The sequence below is a fragment of the Tupaia chinensis genome, unplaced genomic scaffold (genome assembly GCF_000334495.1).
Source record: "Tupaia chinensis unplaced genomic scaffold, TupChi_1.0 Scaffold000045_1, whole genome shotgun sequence".
NCBI lineage: Eukaryota > Metazoa > Chordata > Mammalia > Scandentia > Tupaiidae > Tupaia > Tupaia belangeri.
In genome coordinates, this window is record NW_006159501.1 from 2391969 (window position 1) to 2404481 (window position 12513).

Consider the following 12513-nt stretch of genomic DNA (forward strand, 5'->3'; position numbering starts at 1 on the left):
GACTATATAAAGTAGATGTCAGCGTACTTTTCTGTCAAGTGCCAGATAGTGAATGTCTCAGACTTATTGCTATATTGTCTTTTTGCAACTATTCAACCCTGCCATTGTAGCACAAAAATAGCCCCACTGAATATATAAAGAAATGGATATGTCTATGTTTTAATAAAACTTTATTTACAGGAACAAATAGTGGGCCAGATTCAGCCTGTGAGCCATGATATGCCAACCCTTGCTATAGAGGACTGGTCAGTTGACTCTATGCTGTTAGAAATATATTGAGGAGTGGCCAGCAGGTGGTGCAGTAGTTAAGGCACTGGATTCCCACATGGCCTACCACAGTTTGAGTCCCAGACCTAGTGGCTTGAAATTCATGCTGGGTGCATGTGCGTGTGTGCCCAAAGTCCCAGGAGAATGGAGGAAAAAAGACTGTAGTGTGAATATCCCCCCTGGGGGGTGATTTCTCACTTTCCCTCTCACTATTTCTCTCTCTGTCTCTGGTGAGTGCACGTGCCTAATGGCAACTGTGTATATCTGTAGAGAATGTTGAGAAACAGAGAAGTGAGATTAATAAGACTATTACAGGAACTATAATGGAGGTAAATATGGCAGTGGATTTGTGGGGAAAAAAAAATTCCTGGAATTAGTTTAGAGAGTAGATACAGAGAAAATCTAGTATGAGACCAGAAGTCTTTCCCTGCTCAGCAGATAATCTAACCCATGTATTCAGGACTTCTGTCTCATGCTCTATTCAGAATGACTGTCACACACACATGATCCACAAACACATTCATAATTTTCTAGCGGTGTCAGGAATTAAAACTACTAAATATCTCAGGGTCCATCTGAGCTTAGGGAGATATTTACAAAACTACAAGGAAACTGCAAAATATTCATGGGAAAAGTGGAATCAAAATACAAGTTTATTTTGGTATAAGAAATGTTTTTAAATCCTTGCATAGTTTTTTTTTTTGTAATGTGAATTTTCTATGAACATTTTGAAGACTCCCCTCATATGTGACCATGGGTGGCTTCTGAAGCAGAGGCAGCCTGCTTAAGCATGTGGTTCTCTTTCTTATGCCCACAAATCATACTTCACACAGTTGTGGGAAAAGGACTCTCTGTCTTCTCCCTGTGGAGAGGAAAGGCCCATGTAGATTATCTCTGGGATTATCAGTGAGGGCTGAAGTTGTGCTTTTGAAAGATTCTCTTTTGAGCTCCCTCAAATATACATTTTGTCCTTTTGACTTTCAGAAAAAGCTCTTCAGAGTTTATTGGAATCTCTGACTTGTCCGCCCTATACACCAACCCAGCACTTGGAACGGGAGCAGGCGCTGGCAAAGGAGTTTGCAGAAATTTTACATTTTACTCTTCGATTCGATGAGCTGAAGGTTAGGCCAAAGGCACTGAGGACATTTGATAAACTTGCATTGCATATCTACTGTTTATAGCTATTCTGCCAGTGCTGTGGGGTTGGGAGGGTACAGAGATGAGTAGATGTAGCTCCTTCTCTGGAGAGACATGTAATATGGTGAGTATTTGCATTCCATGTGGTCAAAGTAATGCAAGAGGATGATTTGTACACAGAAATTCAAAATCTGCCAAAGGAAATAAGAGAAAACCTTTTCAAGTGTCTGTTCCTCATGGAAAACAAATACACTTTCTCTGAAATCTTGCCCACAGGAAACACAGGGCATATTTTGAAATAATGAAACTATGGTTCCTTATTTTTCATTACAAATTCCCTGGACTCTTGTGTAACAAAGAGATCTGACATAGTTACAAAATCTAGTGTCTGGGTTCCTACTGCGTAGACCTCATCTGACGCTGAAAAGTGACCTTCCTTCCTCTCCGCTGAATTTCAGATGAGGAACCCAGCCATTCAGAATGACTTTAGCTACTACAGAAGAACAATAAGTCGCAACCGCATCAATAACATGCATGTGAGTCCCTGAGTCACCTTCACCTTTGTCCCCTTAGAGAGTCCTTGCTTGTAATTCAGTTTCCAGAGGAGAGTATTTGTAGATTTGAACTTTCTCTTTATAATTGTGTCTTCTCTTATTTTCATCAGCTAGACATTGAGAATGAGGTCAATAATGAGATGGCCAATCGAATGTCTCTCTTCTATGCAGAAGCCACACCAATGCTGAAAACCCTTAGCAATGCCACAATGCACTTTGTCTCTGAAGTAAGTGGTTGAGCAGGGAGGTGATTTTATTTTCTTTGTTTGTTTGATTTTTCTTAACTATACATAAAAGCTGCTAGCAAGGCTGACATGCATCTCTGTCTCCCATTTAGAACAAAACCCTGCCAATAGAGAACACCACAGACTGCCTCAGTACAATGACAAGTGTCTGTAAAGTCATGCTGGAAACTCCGTAAGTGAAGTCAGAAATGTATTCATGATTGAGAGCTCACCCACCAAGGCCTTTTAAGGAGATCATGATGATGATGGGCACCATTTTGGTCTGCACATTACCGTTTCCATGTCTATTACCTGCTTTAATTTCATGAAGTTCTCTAGGTTGTAGATGTCATTATAGCTGGAAAAACTGATGCCTGTGTTGGTTTACTGATTTCTCCAAGATGGCTTAGCTTGTCAGGTTACACAATCAAGACTCAAGTCAAAGATGCTGTTGATGTGTAAGGACCAAATGAAGGGGTGGGTTCAATGAGTGGGTGTTATTATAAATATATTGTAGAGAAGATGTAGCATCAAGGGAAGTGGTAAGACAGTTGTAAGAGTGATGGAGGTCTCTCTCTCTCTCTCTCTCTCTTTTTCTCTCTTCCTCTGTGCAGTTATTTTTATTTTTCTGTACCTAAACTAGTTACTAGTTGCTACATTTAAAAATGATTGTGCTTATTAAGGGTAAAGCAGCCTAACGTGGTAATGAGTAAATCTACACTCAGAAGTCTGGCTTCTGTTTCTGTCTGCAGCCTCTATCATGCCTATAAGCTAATAGTCTGGCCTCTGGGCCATAGTTTTCCCGTTTAATGAAGTTTACACAATACCATGGACACTACTTTGCAGACTGTTAGGGAAAGCCACAGGCATTCAGAATGCCTTATAAAATTTGAAGCTCTGTTCAAATGTAAGATGGCATTAATTTCAAATATTTCACTTATTCCAAAGTTAAGATTTATTCCAAGATGGAAATAGTAATCATCTTCATTGTGAGGCAAATTTATAATGAATTAGATGCTAAGAAAGACTGTAGACTAAACCTGAATTATCTGAATCATCAAGGACCCCGTCAAGGGAAGTGAACAAGATTCAAACTCCACAAATACTCTCAGCTCAATGAATGGAACATAATTTCCTTCAGGTATTTTTGCCAATCCTGTTCAGTCTGGTGCCTGTATCTTAACAAAGGAAGTTACTCTACTGAAGACACTATAGCTGTTCTATAGAAACGAGCCTGATTCTTTTTCTCTGTAATGAAGCCATTATTCTCTATAATCTTGGACAGCCAGAGGGACCTGCTATAAAATATTCAAGATTGATGGGTGGGGGAGTGATGTTCATGATGAGCTGGTTTGCTGAAGGGCAGAAGAGAAGAGAATTTACTGCCCTCTAATTTACCTTATTTTCACACTGAATTGCTCGTTGAATAGACTCAAGGAGAATTATCATCTTGGGTTTCTTCAAGAGCATATTAACTCAGTTGTTGCAGGTCTGGGATTGTTCTCAAGAGAGGATTGGAGGCTCCTAAAGCAGCCCATTGTGGGGCCCAGAATGAACATGTTTTGACAAGGAAGTGATGCTTCTTCCCTTTCTCTGTTCTTCCAGGGAGTACAGGAGTAGGTTCACGAGTGAAGAAACACTGATGTTCTGCATGAGGGTGATGGTGGGGGTCATCATCCTCTACGACCATGTCCACCCTGTGGGAGCTTTCTGCAAGACATCCAAGATCGATGTAAGAATGGCTGGGAAATGCACTTTCCAAATGAGAGCACACAGATGTTGCCAGACAGACACCACTTCCCTCCCTCTTACTTCTGCCCCCACTGACAGTAATCTCAGATGCAAACTTCATCATAGCAGCTCTCCCCATAGCAAGAAATCCAATCTTCATGAACTTATGACAAAGCATCCAACCTCGAAATCAGAGCAGAGATGCTCAGTCCCCACAGGGAGCTGAGCAGATAAACAGCCACGTCGGTGCAAGCTGCTCCTTCATGTACCCAGTGTGCCATGCAAGTAGATGTTTTCTACTTTATATGCATCATAATATAAGAAAAGGTGATAAATACTGAAATACAAGGCACTAAGGTCACAAGGAACAAGGTCAAATCCCAAATAACCTTCCAACTTCCTCTCCTACCTCTCTCTACCAATTTCTATGCCTTGTCTTGCTTGAATGTTTCTTATAGACATTTTTCCAGTGTCACCTCATCTTTGGAATACATTTCCTGAGCCCTGAATGAGTTGAGTCCTCTTTCTCGTCCCTGGAGCACTTACCATTTTATATTTTCTGACTCCCTCAGGAGCTCCAGGCTTTTTAACAAGGACAGAAACCATGGTTTGTCTACCTAATGTCTGTTCTCCTGCCTAGCACAGTACTGAGCACATACTACATGGCACTCAACACATGCTTCATGGAGTCTCTGCTGAATGAATGAATGAAGATAACAGAAAACCGTGATTTGGGTGCATGGGTGTTTTTCTGTTAATTTGGAATAAGCATACCTCCTCTTAGTCCTAGATTTCCTGGCAGCACTAAACCAATAGTGTATTCCAGGTATTAACTTACAGCCTTTTAAATGCAGAATAGAACCTGCTGGTGCTAATTTGTTCTTGGCTAAGTATGGGTGGCTTTCTCTGTGGTCCTATTTGCACAGAAAAGCCTCATTGATGCTCTACCACTGGGCATGATAAAAGGGCCCTGATTTAGAAAAGTTCAGATCAATTTATTGAAGGAGAAGTGTATCTTGGATTACTGGTTTGGAGGTTCTGGGTTCCTAGCATAGCTAGGCATGTTTCTTCATCAAATATTCATGATTTTCTCTTTACTAAGAAAATAACTATTTATTATAAAAATGTTTGAAATTAGGAAATCAAAATATAGAAAACTTAATGTCCCTGCTGTCCCCTCACAGATACATGACCACTGTTAATATGGCAGCATGCACAGGTCCCTTCTTCTTGTGTAGATATTTGTGTGGATGCGTGTGAATGTAATTATCAAATTGGGACCCTGTTATACCTGCTATTTTAAAACATTCCATTTGCATAACATATATTTACATAATGCATAAATAAATAACATTTGCATAATATGTATTAAGGACATTTTTCATACCAATAAATATTTTTGTTTTATTCTTTGTGATGCTTTAGCATTTTCAGTAGTATGTTGACTATAAATCACTATGAATAACTCTAAAATATCATTTTAATGTATCACCTGGTGCTTCTGAGACATTCTCATTTACAATAGCCATTTGTTAATTTCTCACGGAGTCAACAATTAAAACTACACTGGTAAGATTATGCCTTGTGACCCTAAACTTTCTAAAGCTTGGCTTTAATGTCATTTACTGAGTCTTTTTGTTGAGATTATAAACAGTGTATGATGTTGTAATTCTCACAGATTGTCTTGATGAAGTCCATTTGCTCACGCAGGTCTCACTAAGAAAAGTTTGTTTATATTGAAGTTCGCATGTGCTTAGAAGGAAGTTTCTGATTTTCTAAGTCTTGTATATTATTCAGGATAGTCCATTTTTTTGTTGTTGTTGACATAAAGAATTTTCTTCCAGACACCAGTCTGCTTCTTAGCCAGCAGCTACAGACACTGAGTTTGTAAGCCCTTGGGGTATCAGCATCAGTTGTGAAAAATCAAGTATTCATTAGGCCATGGACAAGCCACCATATATGCACTTACAGAGAACATGCATGCTCTTGGCACAGAGCAGAAAATAGAGAGCTCTAATGACCTGGATGAGGGAGACTCTATAGCTTAAGGGCAGAGACAGAGGGTGATGCTTGAGGTGGGCCTTGAAGAAGGTGCAGGATTCTCCCAAATGGACAGAGTTAAGAGTACTCAGATAAAGGGAACCATCAGAGCAAAGTCACTGAGATCCAAAGAGGTAAAGCTATTTAGAGAATAGATGCTAATCTTGAATGCCAATAAAAGTAGGTTGGCATAAAATGTTTTCAGAGACTTCCCTAGACTATTAGAAAATAATCCCCTAAAGACTCACCCCTTAACATTCATGCCCATTCTGAACCTCATCCAGAATTCCAGACTGACTTCCTGTGGAAGCATGGTTAGTCCAAAGCAAAGGTTCTTCCTCACAAATCCATCCTTTTCCCAGGTTTCAGTCTCAGTTATGTCTCCATCCTCTAATCCTGTCTCTAAGCTGGAAACCTAGAATATCCACAAGAACCTAGATATTGTCTTCTTCCCTCTTTTTCTACCATATCCTCTCAGTCACCATGTCCTGTGAAATTGACCTGAGTTAATCCTCCTGTCTGTCTCTGCTTCACTATGCTGACCATGACACCTGTACTTCAACCCTCAGCAGCTCTCACTGGCCTTCTTCTGTCCATTCTTGCTTCCTTCTGTCCATTCCCATGTTAACGATGTCATTAGATTGTTTAACATCCATCAAGGATGTCATCTGCAGGCAAAGGTTCTAGACTCCCTAACATGCCACTAAATCCAGTGACATGACTAGCAGGTGGTGTGGTGGTTAAGGCACTAGACTCCCCATGGCCGACCGCAGTTTGTGTCCCAGACTCAGAGGCTTGAAACTCACATCAGGCACATATGTGTGCATGTCCAAAATCCTGAGAGGAGAATGGAGGAGAAGAGACTGCAGCATGGCCATCCCCCTGGAGGGTGATTTCTTGCTTTCCCTCTCTTTCTGTCTCCATCTTTCTCCAGCAAGTGCATGTGCCCTATGGCAAAAACCTGGGGAAAAAAATCTGATGATAAAGTCCTGCCCACAACCTTGTAGTCATCTTGTTATTCACACCCACAGCTCTCCTTATCCAGAAATGGGGCTCTCCTTATCCACAAATAGATCTAGAAGCTCCCCATGAAGACCTGCTTCTCTTCTACCCCCCTTTTCTTCATCTATGTTGTCATTGCCCCTTGGGCATGTTTTACAGGAACTCTTATCACACACACTGTGATAAGGGACCATCTCCCCCACCCCCAATTCGATCATGAGCTCTGTTGACAAAGGAACCAAATCTCTGCATCCTAGGGCCTGCTGCCATCCATGCATAGGATGGCACACACCTGGTGTTCTGTAGCCTCTCCCAGTCCTGTACTTACAACAGATCTCTCTGATCAAACATGATAGTCTTTCTTGATGAACTTATATGTGATCTCCCAGTAATTTTTGACTTTGTGCCCTGTCTGCCTCTATCTACCTACAAGACTCTAGCTGGCCCTTAAGATAACAATTTTGACATACCAGAAGTAAACTCCTCAGAAAATGTTTATAAGTGACCATTATAAAAGAAGTCCTGGACCAGCCAGTGGCATGGTGGCTAAGGCACCTGTATCCCACATCGCTGACTGTTGAGTTCAAGTCTCAGATCTAATGGCTTGAAAAATACATGAGTGCATATACATGCATGCCCAAAATCCCAAGAAGAGGATGGAAAAGGGATTGTAATGTGGCCATATCCCTTGAGGGGATGGGGACTATCTCACTTTCCCTTTTTTTCTCTCTCTGTTTCTATCCAAGTGCACACACCCTATAGAGAATTCAATGGTAAATAAATTAGTAAAAGAAGTCCTTAATATGACCAAATTAAATACATACAAGATCTGAATTTGAAATAAGTGATTATCTTTACAGAATGATTTTTGCTTTGCCAAAAAACACTGCAAAATATGCATAATTCAATATGATCTTTATAGTTTTCATGCACTTCTCAAATAATAAATCAATTGTATTTCAAAAGCACAAAAGAACTATGAAACTTGCCTAAATTCATGCAGACACTAAACAAGCATGGATGAAGTCAAAGCATTTAGCCTCTATGAGATTTACTTCTTTTTTCTTTTCTTAAAAGATTTTTGCCATGGGGCACATGCACTTGAGACAGTCAGAAGGAAAGTGAGAAATCACCCTCTGGAAGGATGGCAATGCTGCAATCCTTTCTCCTCCAGTCTTCTCCTGGGCTTTGGGCACAGAGGCACACACACACATGCTCAGCATGATTTTCAAGCCACCAGGTTTAGGATTTGAACCATGGTTAGCTGTATGGGAGTCCTGTGACTTAACCACCATGCTACCTGCTGTCCTCTGAGGTTCACTTCTTAACAATTGCTCTTTACAAGTCCTCTCAAAGATGATTCAGATGTAAAATCATACCTTCAGGAGCTCCTGGTCTAGTGAGAGACAGATTAATCTGGGCACTAAACTGTCCAAATATCTTTGATAAATGCAGAAGTAGTATTGGAAATACAAAAAAGAGGTTAGTTACTCTAACTCATGAAGGTATTAAGATCAAAGGTGGTTCCAGGGAGTTGGTGATCTTCAGCTGTGTCCTTAAATAAGTGTTAAGAGTTGCCAGTCATGGGACCAGCAGTTAGCATAATGGCTATGTCTCTGGACTCCCATGTAGTCAACCACGGTTTGCGTCTCGGACCCGGTGGCTTAAAAAACTCACGCCAGGCGCGTGTGCATGCGTGCCCAAGATCCCAATAGGAGAATGGAGAAGGGATTGTGGCATGGCCATCCCCCCTGGGGAGTGATTTCTCGCTTTCTATCTCTCTGTTTCTCTCTGTCTGGCGAGAAAACGCGCCCTATAGCAAAAACCTCTAAAAAAAAAAAAAAAAGTTGCCAGTCAAACAGCTGAAGGAGGGGAAGCACTCCAAGCAACAGAAGGCTGGTGTTACAGTTATTTGGTTTGCAATACATTCAGTAAATCTCAGCTGAGACCCAGTAGAATGAGAGCTCTGCATTTCACCATGGAGTATAAGGAAAAAGTCTCAAGTCTTGTTGTTGCCAAGCAAGTAAAATGTACAGTTATGATATAGTAGGAAAAAATAGGTAATGATTACAATCACATAGAACCCTCTCTAGACTCCTATAGGTGCAAGTAGCCAGCTTGAGGGCAGTCAAAAATTCTGTTGATCATTCCTGTTTTTTATTTGTATGGGCATAAATAATGTGATATTATTATGGACAGGTGTTACGAACAGATATTATTATGTACAAAATTGCTAAGATATTAACCATTGTATTTTCTCCTTCTAGATGAAAGGCTGCATAAAAGTTTTGAAGGAGCAGGCCCCTGACAGTGTGGAGGGACTGCTAAATGCCCTCAGGTGAGTTTTAGCTCTGTAGTGGACTCAAGGGGGCAGCCACCCCTTCAGATCTGCTGCAAATTTAGATGTTGTGGTTGCTGAAGGATAGAGCAATAGGCTTAGCCCATTGAATATTTTAACACATTTAATTTTCCCAATGACCTGTTGAGGTTAGAATTAGTTTTATCATCCCCCTTTTATATATGGAAGAAATTGAGGTTTATAGATGTCAACTTGTCCAGGGTCACACCACAAATGGCCAAGTTAAGACTCAGACCTATGTCTGAGTGACTCCACAGATCATGGGCCTGACTCTCAGTTGTATTGCTTCATGATTAGTGGGGACTCCTCAGAAGAAGAGGCTTCCAGACCAAATGAATAAGAACCTTTGGGCTGGGTGCTCAGCATTTGTTTTGTGTTTGGTTGTTTATTCCAAAGCTTCTCAGGTAAGATCTATGTGTGGTAATCAGAGCGAATCCACTGTCTGGATGCCTAAATATTTGACCAGCTGTGACTTGTTTAAGCTCCTTGCTGCTTACAAGTAGTGCCCAAGTACCTGTTCTCTTTCCAAGGATGCATGTATGTAAGTCACTTCAGAGAGGACTTTCTTATTGTTTAGGTATGACAGATAATGATATCTGTTGACCTATACTACTATGTAAATCATTCTGATACTAGTTTGCAATCTAGAGGGTTTCTGGTCTCTATTGTCTTATTCATCTTGGATTTCCCTCAGTTCTACTCAATGTTGTGCATATTCAGTAAGAGAAATGGATCAGTAGTCCTCTACTATGTACAACACTCACATGTTAGATTCATTTCCACTCACAGTCTCATTTAATCTTCTCAGCTTGAAGGGCTAAGGCTGAGCCCTGAATGAGGGGCTTCAAAACTTACTGGTGAAAAAAATAGAATTAAAGTACAAGTTTATTTTGGTGCAAACAAAATTTGAAATCCATACAAAGTTCCTAAGACACATTCTCCATGAATATTTGAAGCCCACCACACCCATATTATCCACATTTAATGAGTGAAAGAACCAAGGCACACCTGATTTGCTTTTTTGAAGCCCACCACCCCCATATTATCCCCATTTAATAAGTGAAAGAACCAAGGCACACCTGATTTGCTGAGTCACTCGTCATCCCTCAGAATACATGAAGTATTAACATAAGAGTCTTCCAGATTCTATGGGTAAACCAAGGTCTTCTCCATGGATGCCCATTTCACACTGGGCTGGAAGCCCACATACAGTAAAAAGACTTTAACTTCTGAAATTTGTGACTTCATTTGATTGAGCAGAACTTCATGGAGAGCAGTGCACTGCTCTGGGCCCTGACTTTCATCAGTGGGCTGGGATTTGTATCTCCTGAAGACATTGAGGAAGTAGAAAGATCACTTCAAGGCTTTTATTTCAAAAGAATTATTGAATTTTATTTATTTTAATTTAACCAGTGATATATAGAGAGAGGAAGAGAAAGAGGGAAAGTGAGAAAGCAAGCCAGGAGGTCCAGGATTCCAACCACAGTTGGCCATGTAGGAAGTCACCAGATCTAGATGTAAATAAGACATCACAAATTATTCACACATCACAAATCAACTTTGGGATCTGGAATGAGTCTTTTAATCTTTCTGAATCTCAGTTTGTTTTTTAAAGAATTATTTTTATTTAATTTTATTTGTTTATTTTATTTTAATTTGGCCAGAGAGGGACAGAGAGAGAGAGAGGGGAGAGAAAGCGAGAAAGCAAGTTGCAAGTCCGGAACTCAAAGCATGGTCGGCCATGTGGGTGTCCAGCTCCCTTAACCACCATGCATACCCCTGCCAGCTCCAAATCACAGTTTTCTTACCTGTATAATGAAGGCAATAGCCTCTCCTGGAAATAGCTATTGTGACTGAAATGAAAACCTACATGGAATGCCTGGGGGACATGGACGAAGTTTCAGTACTTGTTATTTCTTCTCTTCCTTTGCATAAATGATTTTTTACACCAGGTTAATGGGAGGCGAGGACTGCACCAGTGTTGAGATTTGCTTACCTACATTTGTGCCCCCTTGTGGTAGCAATAAGGATAAGCATTGCTGTGAAAGTAGAGAACCATCAAGTTTAAATTGGGGGTAATATTGCTTGACAATTCCATATTTTAATATTTGTGACTCAGCAGGGGTAGCTTCAATGGTCAATATTCTGCACTCAGTTATGTGAATTTCACCTCTCTGGAAAATGAGATTGCCTATATCTCCTCTGGGTAATTATTTGACTGGGTAAAAAAGTCTACTTGGTTTAATAACCGTATTACAAAATTCCATAGAAAAGAAGAATCAAATATTAAATCTGTCTGAGAACACTGTGAGCATTGAAGTGTGGCTCTTTGTTCTTTAGAGCTGAGCCCGCATTTGATTTATAAATATCAATTGTGTTTCCCAAGGTAAAGATGGGCTGGTGAGTCATTACTGAAGCTTTCACAGAGCGCTGTTTGCGGCTGACCTCCATCATTCTCTCTCCATCCAGGTTCACTACAAAGCACTTGAATGATGAATCGACTTCCAAACAGATTCGAGCAATGCTTCAGTAGAGCTCTGCTCAAAGAAGAGGATCTATGTGCTGACCTCAGAAGATGTATATGTTTACATAATTTAATACAGATTGATGTTAATACTTGTGTATTTACATAACCGTTTCCTCCTTGTCACTGAAATATATGGACCTTAATTTGTATCCCGACTGACTCAACCCAGCAGAGCATAAATTGACTTGAGAGCCTCACCTTTGATGTCAGAAATGAAACTCCTTTCTCCAAAGGCAGAATTTGGAGACTTTGATCTTTGCTACCGGAGTCCTTTAACAACACCTATAACAATCAGAAATTCCTAATAGTTTGTGGTAGTGTTTTAATTCTAGATGTGTTATCTCTCTGAGAAGTATAGTTTATAGAAACACAAAAGTATTTGATTTCCTGTGTCGGCTCAGCTACAAGAGACACAACTGTTATCCTGACAGAGGGAGAGAGGAAGCCAAGGAAAGAAAAATGCACGTGGAGAATGAGACCCAAGTGTTTTGAATTCAGCATGCCCCTTCTCTTTCCTCAGACTGCAAACCACACGTGCAACTTTTCTGTTTGCACGTGTTTTACTAATCAGTATATTCCCTTTCTGTCTGGATTTATATCCCTCTAATGTTCCCTTTTAATTTTGCAAGAGGAAAAGCATCTGTATTTTAGTCAGTGAGAGAGCAGCAGGAA

General features: G+C 40.4%; 1 protein-coding gene across 3 annotated transcripts in view; it reads left to right on the plus strand.

Moving 5' to 3' along the window:
* CYRIA (CYFIP related Rac1 interactor A) overlaps window positions 1–12507 on the plus strand; it is a 78850-nt gene extending 66343 nt beyond the window's left edge. For all 3 annotated transcript variants that reach the window (XM_006140808.3, XM_027773428.1, XM_027773427.1), the window contains 7 exons: window positions 1252–1388; window positions 1863–1940; window positions 2069–2185; window positions 2296–2375; window positions 3788–3914; window positions 9223–9293; window positions 11784–12507. In XM_006140808.3, the coding sequence (XP_006140870.1) occupies window positions 1252–1388; window positions 1863–1940; window positions 2069–2185; window positions 2296–2375; window positions 3788–3914; window positions 9223–9293; window positions 11784–11847 (674 nt within the window). In that variant the 3' untranslated portion in view covers window positions 11848–12507. The remainder of the gene's footprint in view (window positions 1–1251; window positions 1389–1862; window positions 1941–2068; window positions 2186–2295; window positions 2376–3787; window positions 3915–9222; window positions 9294–11783) is intronic.
* Window positions 12508–12513: the final 6 nt, after the last annotated feature.